This window comes from Fundulus heteroclitus, chromosome 6, assembly GCF_011125445.2.
Source record: "Fundulus heteroclitus isolate FHET01 chromosome 6, MU-UCD_Fhet_4.1, whole genome shotgun sequence".
Taxonomy (NCBI): Eukaryota; Metazoa; Chordata; class Actinopteri; order Cyprinodontiformes; family Fundulidae; genus Fundulus; species Fundulus heteroclitus.
This window is the reverse complement of record NC_046366.1, coordinates 29,973,113-29,989,234: the sequence shown is the minus strand read 5'-3', so window position 1 is coordinate 29,989,234 and position 16,122 is coordinate 29,973,113. Positions and strand designations below refer to the sequence as shown.

Here is a 16,122-nt window from a genome sequence, read left to right as displayed (position 1 = left end):
CACCCTCTACTCCAACAGTAATGCAAATATCTCTACAAATAGAGATCATGGGCTCTGGGATCTTATGGGAAATTCTTATATGGTTTTATAAGGAGTAGGACTCCTTGTATTTTACTAGTGTCCTTTAAAACCTTCTTGTTTAAAAATAAATCCAGCTTGTTGGAGCAAGAACAGCCTTCCCTTTTTAATGTCCAGCAAATGCAGCACAGGCTGCAGCTAAAAAGGTCTGTTGAGCTCTTTTAAATCCTGCAGAATGTGACAACAGCACCACCTGCTGGTTGGTCTGTACCTGCAGTCAGTAGTATGAGTAGCAAGGGATTCTGGGTAATCCTCATAGAAACGGCTTCAGTGCATTGAGGTAACGTAGCTATAAATGTCTGTGGACAAATACTATTAACCTTTTATATTGAACTTCTGGAAGAGCATAAAAGATTATGATTTTTTTGTCTTTAATATTGTATTCCGCCATATTTTCAACTTGTCTAGTTTAGGTCTGCGTACGATGAGGTTCATGGTTAGCTAAAGGTGATATGTGCCGTCTTTCCACAGCGGGAACGCGTTATGTTAAGTTTAATCTTTTGATTTGACTGCTGGCGTGTGTCAGGCTAAAAATATTTTATATTGTTGGTAATAATATACAGTTTATAAGATCTGGCAATGCTGGAAAAGTTCTATATGTCAAAATATGCCATGGAATGAATTTACCTGTTATCAAATGTAAAAGGGATTCTGGGTAATCTTCAGAGCAACGACGACTTCAATGCATTAAGAGATAAAACAATAACTTACATTTGTGACCCATTTTGTTTGGATGGGGGGGGGGGGGGGGGTGAAATTTTTCATTCTTCAAAGGGACCGCCATCTTGGATATGATAGACATATTTGTGGATTAAAAGCAGATGGCACGTTTCATTAGAAGTTAGGGTTGCAATGACAAATAAAGATTATTATTATTATAAGAAGATCTAGACTGCTGTATTGCCAACAAAGGCTTTTCCACTAGTTACTGATAAGGCCTTAAGTAATTTTGAAATCCCACCTTTTAGTTAAGTTAAAAAGTACATAAGCAAATCTCAGTAATGTGCCCTTCAGACATTGTCTTATTTTTGGCAAGATGTTTGTGTTTGATTCCTAATCAGAAACGACCCTCTAGGCTGAAGGAAAATAACTTTAAATCTACCAGCGGGATGAAAAATTTTGAAATTTGCAAAGCTAACAGATATGTAGCGAGCTACTGTAGCCGACCCGTGCACCTGTTTGAAGGAAACCAGTGAACTCTGGGCTCTACTGGCTGGAATCCTAAAAGTCACTGTTTGCATAAGGCAATTTAAACACAATTTAAGGCCAGAAAATTAAAAATGAATGAAGATGGTCAGATTCCCTGATGTTCTCTGTCCTGTGAGCAGGAGGTGAAGTCGCTGGTGAGCAGCTGTGACGGCATCTCCAGCTGTGTCTTCCTAAACGATGCCCGGCTCGTCTCCACCTCCTTCGATGGAAGAATAGAGGTGTGGGACATCCAGAGCGGCTGCAGGTGAGACGAGACCTGAGAGACCAAGCAGCTGCATTGAGTTCGCCTTATCCTGGATGCTTTTCATCATGTTATGCTGTTAAAACCTATAAATAATAGGACTTTCTTCTCGCTGCAGGACGACTCTGATTGAGGGCCACACTAATACGATAACAGCGAGCGCCATCACCCCAGACAGGAAGCACCTCGCTACCGTCTCCCTCGATTTCACACTTAAAGTGGGTTTTCTCCGCCTCTTCGTCTTCTACAAACTCCTTAATTTTTATGTTTTAAAATTGGTCAGAATGAAGGCAAGGCAAATGTATTTATATAGCACAATTTAGTACAAAGATAATGCAAAGTGCTTTACATGATTAAAATATAGCAAAATGAAACAGAATAAAAGCAAGTAGGAATAAAATGTAGATAGAAAATAGAACAAAACACACGCCTGTCAGTGTGTTTTGTGGAGCTCCTCTTAGGCTGGGTCTACATTAAAAAAGATATTTTCCAAAGCACACATATTCTGCTGCATTTGCACCTCCTGTCCAGATGTAGATACTTTTTGGTCAAGAGAAACTGAGACTTTTATAAATGAGTTTTAATGGAATTTTTTCACATCTGTCTTTTTGTTTCAGATTCTACCTCCATTAAACCTTGAAAAAACTAAAACTAAAAAAATAAAATAATTCTGAATTGTGTTCCTCCTGAACTCCTTCCTTCTTTCCTTCCTACCTTGTACCCTTTACTCCCCTATATCCTTCCTTCCCTTCCTTCTTTGTGTCTGTCCTAATCTCTAACATCCCTTATTCTATTCTTTTGTGTCCTATCTCCTTCCCTTTTTTGTATCCATACTATTAAGCTTTGCAATCCTTCTTCCCTCCTAACCTTCCTTTTGTCTTTCCTACCTTTAGATGTGTCCTTCCCTCATTCCTTCCAGTTTCTGGCCTTTCCAGGTTCAATGGTTTAAAGCTTTCCGATTAAAGAAATATTCGTCACAAATTCATAGCGAGATTTAGTGTTTTATATTTTAAAATGAATGTAAAGAACCTGTAGAAAGTAGAGTCTTGGAATAGTTTGAAAACTTCCTAAGAGACATTTGTTGGATCCATGTTAAAAACAAGATATTAAATATTCACAACGCAGGTGGAAATCAGCGTGAGGCGCAGAAAAAGTCTGTTTTTAAAATCTCTTTCAAGGACATTCGTACATGCAATCAGATCTTCACAACGGAGATTTTGTAAGAATCGTTTCTCTGACCAGAAAAGCTTGATCCCTCCGTCTTAGGGTGGGTTAGTTTCCACTGGGACAGACGTAGGCACTCACTGGATGAGGCATATTTGCTCTCCGGTCTTTGAACCTCTTTAGGAGAATCAACAGCAGGTCTTGTCAGTTTTAATTCATCATTCTGTGCTTTTGAAACACATTCGACGCATTGAGCTGTGGACCAAAGCAGAAAAGAGACATTCATCAGCTAGATGCTACTGATAGAAAATAATAGAGGTGTGTTTTCTGATGCTGACCTACTCCCAAAGACAGTCAGTGTTATATTTGTCATTTAATTTAAACAATGAGACAAGTGAAACAAATTAGTTAACCTGATCAAAATAGTAAATTTTTGTTGTGGTTTCTACAACACAAAGGGATGCTGAATCTTTGTATGTGGGGACAGTTTTACTTTAGCATCTGTTTTCTAACCAAATTAAACAAAAACCTTTTTAAAGAATAAAAGGAGCTGATTAAGAAATGGGCTCCAAAGACATTCTGCTTTTCTGAATCAAACTAAATACATTTCGTTCCTCAGGTGTGGTCTTCTGCTAAAGCTAACGAGGTCGCCTCTCTGCCCAGCACCAGCCCTCTGAACTGTGCGACCTTCGACCCAGAGGGTCACCTGCTGGCGGCGGGATGCTGGAACGGAAACATTGTGGTGTGGAACTGGCTGCAGAATAAAATACAAACTGTAAGTTTCACTGTATTTATTTCATTGCAGGCCTGAAAACAACCTGAGGCTGGTGTTTAAATCTTTGATTGTTAAATATGGCGAGTTTGAGGCGGTGTGGTGAGACGGATCGACACAAGCTGGAATAATATTGCTAAAGGGAACATTGCATGAAAATGTTTAAATTATGTTATGGATCTAATAGTTTTTGATGCTTTAAAGGCATACTATGCAACATTTTTTCAGTTAATTAATGTGTTCCATACCGTTTTGGATGATTAAATGAGTCATTTCAGGTCGAACAAAGGTTTTCTCGGCCGCCCTGGTGGTCTGTGGGGGAAATACCGTACTTGCAATAGCGTACCGCGCGCGAGCTATTTTTAGAAACACAACGTCACGATGACGTCACATCACGTGGTACGCAGTGGGGCAAACTCCGGAAAGCCGCCGTTGTTTCGCTGTAAGAGACGTGCGTTAGCCTAGGTTTTACTCGGTAAACGACTGCTTTTTCCAAATCTAAGACCATGGTTTTTAAACATTGTTGCTATGGAACGTGCAACAGCGACTCGAGTTACGCTGATCGGCCACATATGAAGGATGTTTTCTTCAAGACTGCCAAGGAGAAATGTGTGTGCTTGGAACACCGGGGCGGTCGGCCTACACAACAGTTCAACCCGGAAAAAGTTACCAAATTCAAGTACATATGTAGCAAGCATTTTGTCGGAGGAAAGGGCACAACCGAAGAACATCCTGACCCAATTCCAGCGACATCAAGTCAAGGTAAGAGTATTTTGGTGGCCGACATGTTAATAAAGTAGCGCCTGCTACCATGATAGCATATAGGCTATCATGGTAGCAGGCGCTAACATGATAGCCTGCTACCAGGATAGCTTACTCAAAAACATTTCAAATGAGACAAACATTAAACATATACCCATTCCTGGACGGTGATTGCAAACAACAACAAAAAAAAAAAAGGCCTACGCTGCCATGATCGACGCGCAGGAAAAAAAAAACAAAGCTTACCGTTCATCAACTCGGCCAGTTTTCCAGTCTTTTTAAACCCTCGAACCTCAAGCCATCGTTTGAGCTGAAGGTTGGTGTGTTCTTCGACAGTGCGACCAGTAAACCGTGTGCCTGGGACATCGTCTTGGGAAAGTTTAACGGCTGTAAAGTCGGTCATATCCGTTATCCGTGCGTTCTCTCCTGTATGCCCTACCTAAGCGGCAAAAGGGGCGTTGCTCTTGAGACGGTGACGTCACGTGCGCAGTACCGCATTGCAAGAGCTCACGGCCCGCACCCACAGAAGTCTCGCTTTACTGTGAGAACTCCATGTGTTTTTGCCCTGCCATTCACTATATGCACGCGCGAAAGCAACAACAAAGAACCGCGTGTTAACGTCAAATAAACATGCAAGCATATAGAGTTTTTTTATTATTATTTTATTTATTTATTTTTTTGAATGTTGGCGAGGCGGTAGCGTGAGTTTGCGGGAAACCCTGATGTTCATACTTTCACTGTGTTAGTCATTGTTTGTACTGCCGTTTTTTCCACTTTTCGTTGCGTTTGCCTGTCTGCTAAGCTCAAAACAACCGCGCCTGGCTTGACGGAGAACCCAGAACAGCTGAGCATCTTTACGACAGTGCACTTTTACTTTCGCCCTCTGGGGGGAGCCTCGCTGGAAAATCAACCCCGGTTGCTAGTGATGGGTCGATGAGGCGTCATGAAACGTTTCAACACATTGCAACTCTGTGCCGATACTGTGCCGATACTGTGTCACTGAATACTGACACCTGCTGGACCTTAAAAATCCCTACAGGCAACCTGGTTGACAGAGTTAACTGACACTGATTTGATGACCAAGTATACACAATACAATTTAAATCATTGTATGTTGCATTGTATTATTTTATATTTTCATTTGAATTAAACATATATTAGATTTTTTTTAGATACAGTCAATAAATAATGTGAAGGAGGATGCTTGTGGACTGGCTTTTTTATTATTTTTTTTACAAATGGTTGATCGGGCGCTGTGTTTAGTTACCTGACTGATATCATCTGTTCTGAAATCGGACATGCTGAGTATGACAAAGGGAGGAAAAACTACTCAGAGTAGCAACTTTCTACTCAGTGTAGATCAGCCGTTTTTTTCTGAAACGACGCTCAGAACAAAGACGCACAGCGCAACCCGCCCAACCATAAAGGCGTCTGCCCAACCCATCCATCAGTGGTGCGCTCCGATCAGCACCTGGCGCTCACAGAGCGAGACTGTGGTACACCATCACACCAGAGTTGCAAAATAGTTAAAAATTAACCATTATTAACCGTTATTTTGTTTACAGTTCAGCTTGGATTTTCTTTACTGCGCAGCATAGCTCTGCTGTGCGCGCTGCTGTGCGCGAATGCACACGCGTGCAGCTTAGAGGGAACAGAAACAGTTTGGCGCGTCAGTCAGTTCGAAACAGGTGCTGTATTGGTCACGTGACCGAAACAGTTCCTGTATCGGTCACGTGACTTTTCCGTAGCAATACACACATCGACACGGGTTTCGCTCTATGAGACCGACACATGCGCCGACGCATCGGTGTTGCCGGACCCATCACTACCGGTTGCATAGTATACCTTTAACTGCTTTAAGATGTACTAAACAGGCTGCATTATAAATTGTAAAGTTCTGTCTAGCACAAAATGTGAGTAGTAAAATACAGTTTAGAAAATTACCTTTTTTTTTTTTAACTAAAACAGTCGTCAACCGCTCCCCTTCGGGGTACAGAGAGAGACATATTTTAGATTTCTGCTTGATTTTCCATTTCCTCCTCAGTCCCTGTGTGGGCACCGGCGATCGGTGCGCAGCCTCTGCTTCTCGCCTTCATCCTCCATGCTTTGCTCCGGCTCCATGTCCGGGGAGGTGAGGGTGTGGTCGGTGTCCACCTCCACCTGTGTGGGATGTTTCCAGGCTCACTGCGGAGCCACCGAGACTCTGGCCTTCCTAGAGGAAGGGTCCATGCTGCTGAGCGCCGGCTCCGATCACACGGTTAGCCGTTTTATGTTAAAGTCGATTGTGCAGGACGGTAACTTCGTAAAGTGACTTTTAAAACTGCATGTAAACATGCATTTTAGAATTTTATTTTTTTTCAGTGTGGAAATATTGCTAAAAGTTTCCCTGTTTGTTGAATAGCTCCAGCTTTGGTCAGGAGGACTTGGGCGTTCAGTTGCTGCTTTAAAAAGTGATGAAGTAAGTTCCTGTTTGGATTTAAATAACATTCTTACAGATATGTTATTGGTTTCAAGTCATCCCCAACTACTGTATTTCATGTTATTGGCTGCATTTATCTACATGCCAAATGGAGGACAAAAAAAAAATTACATTTAATTTATTGTTTTTATTGAGGATAAGCTGGTTTTGTTATAAAATACCTATCCAGACTGCAGAAGTTGTCTACATTCTGTACAAATTATAAAATGTATTTTTTGTGTGTGTGTGTGTGTGTCTAGCCTCCTCGGAAGAAGGCGAAATATGAAACACCTGAGTCGGCGGCTCTCTGCGTTGCAGTAAATGGAGACTATGCTGCTGTGGGGTACCACGGAGACGGCATAAAACTCTTCAGGGTCGATTCAGGTGTGTTTTATTCTCATATTCAGTTTAACCGACAAATTAATAACAATAATAATATAAGTGAAGAGAAAATTGTGCCATTGTGTTTTTTTTAAAGACAAAAAGGAGATTATTATTATTATTATGTATCAAAAAATCCAAATTAAATTTATTTAAAGCCAGTTTGTTTTAAATAGCACTAAGCCGCAATAAATGTCTCGAGGTACACTGCAAAGCAAACAGATCAGGGTTTTTTACAGAAATATATAATGAATTCAGTCTAAACATACAGAAAGATTCATAGTTGGTCACACACAATACAATTTTATTCTAGTTCTGAAACAATGCAGTCAAGTTTAGTTTTATTATTCTAACTGGTAAAATGTTTTCTGTCTAAGGAAACCCAGCTGAGTGCATCGTTACATTTGCAGCAATCCCTGAAACTGAGCGTGTGTGTGTGTATATAGTGATTATGGAAAAGAAAACTCTTCTTTAACAGCAGTAAAATCTCTGAACAGTGTTTGCAGCCATCTGCTACAACTGACTAGGAGTTATAGAGGAAAGAACACAGCAAATCACAGAAGGACTGATCCAGGACTAGTATCTGTAAACTGGCAACAGTAGATCTTTTAGTTGCTTTACATTGAAGAGAAATACAGCTGAACAGATGAGCCAGTTGGAAAATCTGTGAACTGAAAAACAGAAAATGTATAGTTAGCGGCAGCAATATCTCCTTTTTTTTTTTTTTGTCAGGATAAACGCCGAAATGGAGTCAAGTTTATCACATATAGAGAGAGTAGGAAGTTATGAGCAGCAATATCTCAGCCGATTTCCCCGTCCAGAAAAATGTCACATCAACTTCTACGAAGAAAAAAGATCAAGAGAGAAAATAAAATAATGGCAACATTAACTAGGGATTATGCACAATGGGCGAGTAGTAGGAAAAAGTAGCAGAGTGAGGAAAAGTGGTCAGTGTGTTCGTCCTCAGCTTTAGCCTTCAGCAGCAAAGGTGTATAGATGGCTCAAGGTAGCCCAAGCCACTCTATATGATAATATACTTCAAAAGTTAAGTTGTATGATTCAGTTTAAATTTAAATGGTCACATTTGTATGCAGCATTATATAAAGCCAGATTTGATCCAAATTAAAAGAGAGAGGGAGATCAAACATGGAAGAAAGGAAGTGAAATAGAAATTGACAATCCAGTTTAACGATACTTTATAGGCAAAATTATGCAACCTGGTGTACAATGAGGAGCTTTTTAAAGTGCATAATCTACTGTCCAGTTTGGCTCCCAAAAACACAATGCAGTCAAATTGAACAGATAATTAAAATGACAATTTGTAAAAATAATAAATATATATATATATATTCAATTCAATTCAATTCAATTTTATTTATATAGCGCCAAATCATGAAACATGTCATCTCAAGGCACTTTACAAAGTCAAGTTCAATCATATTATACAGATTGGGTCAGATTATACAGATTGGTCAAAAATTTCCTATATAAGGAAACCAGTTGATTGCATCAAAGTCCCGACAAGCAGCATTCACTCCTGGGGAACCGTAGAGCCACAGGAAGAGTCATCTGCATTGTACATGGCTTTGCTGCAATCCCTCATACTGAGCAAGCATGAAGCGACAGTGGGAAGAAAAACCACCCATTAACGGGAAAAAAAACCTCCGGCAGAACCGGGCTCAGTATGAACGGTCATCTGCCTCGACCGACTGGGGTTACAGAAGACAGAACAGAGACACAACAAGAGAAACAAAAAAGCACAGAAGCACACATTGATCTAGTAATCTGTTCTACACTAGATGGTAGTAGCGGGTGAGTCGTCTTCTCTGGATGATGTCAAAGTTAACAGAACGCCAGACCAGGTGTACCTACTATGAAGAGAAAAGAGAGAGAACAGAAAGTTAAAGCAGAAATGACAACACATAATGCATAATTGAAGAACAGTAGAACTCAATATAGTGAGAAAATTAGATCCTGATATACTCCAGTAACCTAAGCCTATAGCAGTAAAACTATAAAGGTAGCTGAGAGTAACATGAGTCACTAGTTATAATTTTTGTCAAAAAGAAAAGTTTTAAGCCTAGTCTTAAAAGTAGACAGGGTGTCTGCCTCACGGACCAAAACTGGGAGTTGGTTCCACAGGAGAGGAGCCTGATAGCTAAAGGATCTGCCTCCCATTCTACTTTTAGAGACTCTAGGAACCACCAGCAGACCTGCAGTCTGAGAGCGAAGTGCTCTGTTAGGAACATACGGGGTAATCAGAGCTCTGATATATGATGGAGCTTGATTATTAAGGGCTTTATACGTTAGAAGAAGAATTTTAAATTCTATTCTTGATTTAACAGGAAGCCAATGAAGGGAAGCTAAAATTGGAGAAATATGATCCCTCTTGTTGATTTTCATCAGAACTCTTGCTGCAGCATTTTGGATCAGCTGAAGGCTTTGAACTGCATTTTGTGGACTTCCTGATAGTAAAGAATTACAATAGTCCAGCCTTGAAGTAACAAATGCATGGACCAGTTTTTCAGCATCACTCCAGGACAGAATGTTTCTAATTTTGGCGATATTCCGGAGGTGAAAAAAGGAAACTCTGGAAACCTGTTTAATATGGGATTTAAATGACATGTCTTGGTCAAAAATAACACCAAGATTTTTTACTTTATTACCAGAGGCCAGGTTAATGCCACCCAGATTAAGTGATTGATTAAGAAGTTTATTTTTTGAGGACTCTGGCCCAAAGATTACAACTTCGGTCTTGTCAGAATTTAGATGCAGGAAATTTAAAGTCATCCAGCTTTTGATGTCATCAAGACATGACTGCAGTCGAAGTAATTGATTGGATTCATCAGGATTTATGGATAAATATAGCTGAGTATCATCAGCATAACAGTGGAAATTAATCCCATGCTGTCTGATAATTTTGCCTATCGGAAGCATATATATAGTAAAAAGAATTGGTCCAAGGACTGAACCCTGTGGTACTCCACAGGTGACCCTAGAGTTTGAGGAAGATTTATTATTAACATGAACAAATTGGAATCTGTCTGACAGATAAGATTTAAACCAGCCTAATGCTTTCCCCTTAATCCCTACAGTATGTTCAAGTCTTTGTAGGAGAATATTGTGATCAACTGTATCAAATGCAGCACTGAGATCTAACAGGACAAGTATAGACACAAGTCCATTATCTGAGGCCATGAGAATATCATTAGTGACCTTCACCAGAGCTGTTTCAGTGCTATGATGAGCTCTGAAGCCTGACTGAAACTCCTCAAGTAGGTCATTACTTTGTAAATGTTCACAAAGTTGATTAGCAACTACTTTCTCAAGAATTTTAGATAAGAAAAGAAGATTAGATATAGGTCTGTAATTTACTAACTCATCTTGATCAAGAGAAGGTTTCTTAAGTAAAGGTTTAATAACAGCTACTTTCAAAACCTGTGGTACATATCCATTTACTAAGGATAGATTAATCATGTCTAAAATAGTGCCACTGATCAAAGGGAATATCTCCTTAAACAACTTGGTTGGGATTGGGTCTAACATACAGGTAGAAGGTTTAGATGAAGCTAAAATTTTAGATAGCTCAGAAAGCTCTACTGCTTTTAAACAGTTCAGACACTGCGCAGGTTCTAAGGATTCCTCCAATGCTGCCTCACTTACTGAGGACGAGGTAATCATGTTTGGGAGGATGCCAATTATTTTATTTTTAATGGCATCAATTTTATTTATGAAGAATCCCATAAAATCATTACTACTAAGAGCTAAGGGAATGGATGGATCAACAGAGCTGTGGCTCTGGGTAAGTTTGGCAACTGTACTAAAGAGAAATCTAGGATTATTTTTATTCTCTTCAATTAATGATGAAAAATATGCTACTCTAACTCTGCGGAGGGTCTTGTTATACAACAATAGTCTGTCCCTCCAGATTAAGTAGGATTCCTCTTGGTGTGTAGAGCGCCATTTTCTCTCCAATTTCCTAACATTGTGCTTCAAGGAACGCAGCTCTGAATTAAACCAAGGAGCCAGCTTCCTGTGAATAATCACCTTCTTTTTCAAGGGAGCTACATTGTCTAATGCAGAACGCAATGAGGAAGTCAGATTGTTAGCAAAGGTATCGATTTGTGAATGGGAAGAAACAGCAATGCTGCCATCTACAGGGCATTTCTGCAATACTGAGGATATTAAGAAGGGGACAGACTCTTTAAGTTTTGATACAGCATTATCCGATAAAAATCTACTATAATGGAACCCTCTTTTGGGAGTGGAGAATTCAGTTAGATTAAACTCAAATGTTATTAAAAAATGATCAGACAGGACAGGGTTGTGAGAGAATACTGTTAATTCTTCACAATCAATGCCATATGTCAGAACAAGGTCTAAAGTATGGAGCCGAGAGTGCGTCGGTTCATGCACATTTTGAACAAAACCAATTGAATCTAGGATAGTTTTAAAGGCTACACTAAGGTTATCACATTCAGTGTCAACATGGATGTTAAAATCACCCACTATAATAACCTTATCAGTATTTAACACCAAATCAGATAAGAAATCTGACAACTCATCCAAAAACTGAGTGTAAGGGCCTGGTGGACGATACAAAACAACAAACAGAAGAGGTTTTATTGCTTTGCAGTTTGGATGAGGGAAACTGAGGGTTAAATGTTCAAAAGAACTGTAATTATTAGTTGGCCTGGGACTAATTAATAAATCAGACTGAAAGATAGTTGCCACTCCTCCTCCTCTTCCCACAGATCTGGGAATGTGGAAATTTGAATAACTGGAGGGGGTTGACTCATTTATACTAACGTAGTCCTCTTGTAGCCAGGTTTCTGTGAGACAAAACAAATCAATCTGATTATCAGAAATCAATTCATTAACTAACAAAGTCTTTGGAGGGAGAGACCTTATATTTAATAGACCACATTTTATTATTTTATTTTTAGGTTCAAGGTGAACCATATTGATTTTTATTAGGTTTTTATGATTTGTTCCTTTTAGATCAGTTTTTGATCTGTTAAGTTTTGGCCGTGGGAAAGACACCGTCTCAATAGGATAATGGGTGGGTAACAGTACAGAAGCTGCAGAGAGGTGTGTTAAACTACGGCTCTGCTTCCTGGTCTGGACCCTGGGTTGTCAGCATTTAGGAGGACTAATAAATCCGGCCAGATTCCTAGAAAGAAGAGCTGCACCATCCAAAGTAGGATGGATGCCGTCTCTCCGGATCAGACCAGGTTTTCCCCAGAAAGTTCTCCAGTTATCAATGTAGCCCACGTCGTTTTCTGGACACCACCTAGACAACCAGCGGTTGAATGATGACATGCGGCTAAACATGTCATCACTGGTCAGATCAGGCAGGGGACCAGAGAAAATTACAGAGTCCGACATAGTTTTAGCAAACTCACAAACCGAAGCAACACCAACTTTGGTGACCTCTGATCGGCGTGACCGGGTGTCATTACCGCCAGCGTGAATAACAATTTTGCGGTATTTACGCTTATCCTTAGCCAGTAGTTTTAGGTAGGATTCTATGTCGCCTGTTCTGGCCCCTGGTAGGCATTTAACTATGGTCCCTGGTTTCTTTAGTGCCACATTTCTCATTATGGAGCTGCCAATAATTAAGGTCGGCTCCTCGGCGAGATTGTCGCTCAGAGGGGAAAATTTATTAGAAACGCAGATGGGTTGGTGGTGATCTGGGGTCTGTAATCTAGAGCTATGCTTCCTACGAACTGTCACCCAGCCAGCCTGGTTACCAGGCTGCTCGGGTGCTACTGCTTTAGGTTCGCTACGTGAAGTTACTCTATGCGGCTCCGCGCTAGCAAAAGAGCGGCTATCAGCTGGTTTTTCAACAGCACGGAGCCGGGTCTCCAATTCTGACACCCTCGCCTCCAAAGCTACAAAAACACTACATTTATTACATGTACCATCATCACTAAAGGAGGCAGAGGAATAACTGAACATCTGACACAGAGAGCAGCAGATAGGAGACTTAGTCAGAGCCGGAGAAGCCATTATGAGGCTAAGGCTTGGCTAGCGCTAGGCTAACGCCCTATTATCACGCCAAAGAACAAACCGTGTGAAACACGAGGAGTTCCCAAACGTGATGAGCAGCCACAGACAATGTTTTAAAAGTGCTTATGTTTGGAAACAGATGTTACAGCAAAGAGGTTTAAAGATAAAAAGCGAGAGAGCCTGGAGCAAAGCTCCGTCGTTCACACAGCAACAACAGGAAGTGACGCAATACGCCTTATATATTATATATATATATATATATATATATATATATATATATATATATATATATATATATATATATATATATATATATATATATATATATATATATATATATAAATATATATATATATATTTTTTTTTTTTAAGTTAATCGTTGTTTTATTTTATCCCAATTAATGGTATTAATTGCAGAAAAGAGAAAAACAAACCATGTACGATTGTCAGGTTGAACCCTTTTGGGACTGAATTTCTGACAGTTATTTGAAATAAACTTTTTGTGCCCATTTTAGGTCAAAGATCTTAGTGCCGCACTGTAAAAAGCCGTGATAAAACTGTTTATATGAAAGTAAATGATTGAAATGATTATAAAGGAGCAAAAACCTGGAAAGGTTAATTTAGCCTTTTAAAAAGAATCACTAATGATTGATGCGTCCTCACTTTCTCACCTCTGTAAAAGTTTTAGACATGGACTTTTTCCTCATCCGTTAATTGCATCTCATCTTTGTAGGGGAAAAGGTTTGGGTTTCCACAGATCTCAGTGTGTCCGTACGCTGCCTGCTGTGGGTTCACGTGGACCCAGAGCAGAGCAAGCCGGAGCTGCTGGTTTCTGGAGGAAGCGACAAACGCTTGAGGCTGTGGAGGACAAACGAAGGAGTGGAGGGGATGCTTGAAGGCCTGATTCACCTGAGAACGTTTGGGGAGCAAACGAACGACATCCTGGCTATGGCACAAAACTCCACCGTTCTGGCTACAGCGTCAGGTAGGAGTCACTTGTAAAGTTTTTATTTTAAGGTTCACCAGAGTTATTCATGTTTTTTTTTTTTCTGCATGAAAGGTTATGTCAGCTAATGGTGCGTTCCTTTTGCCTTGGAGATAGGAACCAAAGAGTCGCAGATCACATCGTCTCCACCTTTTTTGCGTTCCAGTTTCCCTCTTGTTTGTTTAACACAGCCATTGTTAAACAAACAAATAAAGCCAACCCAAGTCACAGAATGCATTTTAAAAGTTACATTTTATCCATAAATGTTCGACTGAACATGAAACATGAAACAGCAGTGGGTGCACTGCAAAAAGGGAACTAAAGTAAGAAACTTTTTCTTGAAATGTGTGTATTTTTCCTTGATTTGAGCAGCTAAATGAGACTATTTGCCAATGGAATAAGATTTTTGCACTTAAAATAAGAACAATTCATCTCCATTATCTTATTTACAGTGCAGGATATCTAATTATCTTATTTTACAGGTAAGAAATACTCATTCCATTGGCAAATAGTCGTATTTAGCTGCTCAAATTAAGTAAAAAATATACTAATTTCAAGAAAATCTTACTTGCTTTGAGTTCCCTTTTTGCAGTGTGGCGATCCTTCATTGCTGGTTTAGCCACTATGGCTACTGTTGTTAAAACTATGACAATAACGCTGTTCTAGGCGGTGTTTTGTGCTGAAACATCCCGTCTGATGAACACTGAAAGGCAGCACCTGCACGACTGTCTAAATGTTAAATAAATAATAGAGAGCTGCTGCAAACAGTCAAAGTATGAAGTTTTACTCGATGTTGCTGCGAGTAGAAGCCGTCATGAACGCAGCAGTCGAGTATCATCCTGTTGCTCCGACTTTCCGTCTCTTAAAACCGACATTAGGGGTTAGGCTTCAAATTAGTTTTCTTGCTTGAACGACTTTTATTCGAAAATCCAGTCAGTCAGAAAAGGCCGAAATGAAATTATTTCTGAACTCTGCAGGTGGGGAATGAAACTGAAGTTACAATGTGCTTCCAGCTTCTGATTAAGTGCTAAATTAAAGGGTCATTTTTATTTATTCATATATTATTCATATATCATTTATATTTACTTTACAACTCTTGGGCTGCATTTGATCATATGTAGTTCAAAACCTGAAATACTTATCCATCCTAAATTCGACAATTGTTCACTGAACATAGATTATTTAAAGCACAGTTTTGTGAGAACGTTATAAATTTGTGAATTTATTTATTTTAGTAAAAGGGTACCAGCCTACATTTGGATTCATACACTAATCAAACCAGGACTGAACTATTCTACAGAAATCAAGCATTCTCAAACAATTTATTAAAAAAAATGTCTTGGATTATTGTTTTATAAGACTTTTGGGGGGTTTTTTTTTAGTAAAAGGGTACCAGTCTACATTTGGATTCATACACTAATTAAACCAAGACTGAACTATTCTACACAAATTGAGCATTCTCAAAAAAATGTCTTGGATTATTGTTTCATAAGACTTTTGAAAGATCTATCCATCCATCTAGCTCTCTCTTAGGCTAGCTATTTCATCTTGCTTCATAAACATAGTGTTTTGATATAAACTTAATTGAATAACGTGTTTAAACCGCACTCTTTGGTGACCTCTGTCCTTCTTAGGCAACTGTCTGATTAGCACAGCCAGCTGACAGACATAGAAAGTCGTTTATTTTTTTTAAACTACAATTCTTTATACCTTGGTTATGTACAATGTCTTCCCCTCTCTCAGTGAGAAGAGGGCATATTGTGTGTGTACTAATAACCAGGAAGCCCCTAGACACTTTAAACATCCTACCAAAATTCAGTTATTCAATCACTAAAACCTTTATTTATACAGGTGAATAACCTATTTAAACCATCATACAATGTGATATAAAATGTTTTGCAATTTGCAAACAAATATAGAAATAGCATAGAATACAATCCTTGAAATCAATGTTTCAAGCTGGGGCGAATAAATCAATAAAAGCAAGATAACATTTTATTCAGTTTTCTATGTCTAGTAAAATCTGGAAGAATGTTGCTAACAGAGATATTTTTTTTATT

The 16,122-nt window shown here is 39.3% G+C and overlaps 1 protein-coding gene across 1 annotated transcript in view; it reads left to right on the top strand.

Annotated features, from left to right (window-relative positions):
- tep1 (telomerase-associated protein 1) overlaps positions 1-16,122 on the top strand; it is a 66,697-nt gene that overhangs the window by 37,615 nt on the left and 12,960 nt on the right. Inside the window, exons 37-43 of the mRNA XM_036138570.1 lie at positions 1,407-1,531; positions 1,647-1,746; positions 3,312-3,467; positions 6,271-6,483; positions 6,628-6,684; positions 6,945-7,068; positions 13,811-14,062. Coding sequence (XP_035994463.1) covers positions 1,407-1,531; positions 1,647-1,746; positions 3,312-3,467; positions 6,271-6,483; positions 6,628-6,684; positions 6,945-7,068; positions 13,811-14,062 — 1,027 coding nt within the window. The remainder of the gene's footprint in view (positions 1-1,406; positions 1,532-1,646; positions 1,747-3,311; positions 3,468-6,270; positions 6,484-6,627; positions 6,685-6,944; positions 7,069-13,810; positions 14,063-16,122) is intronic.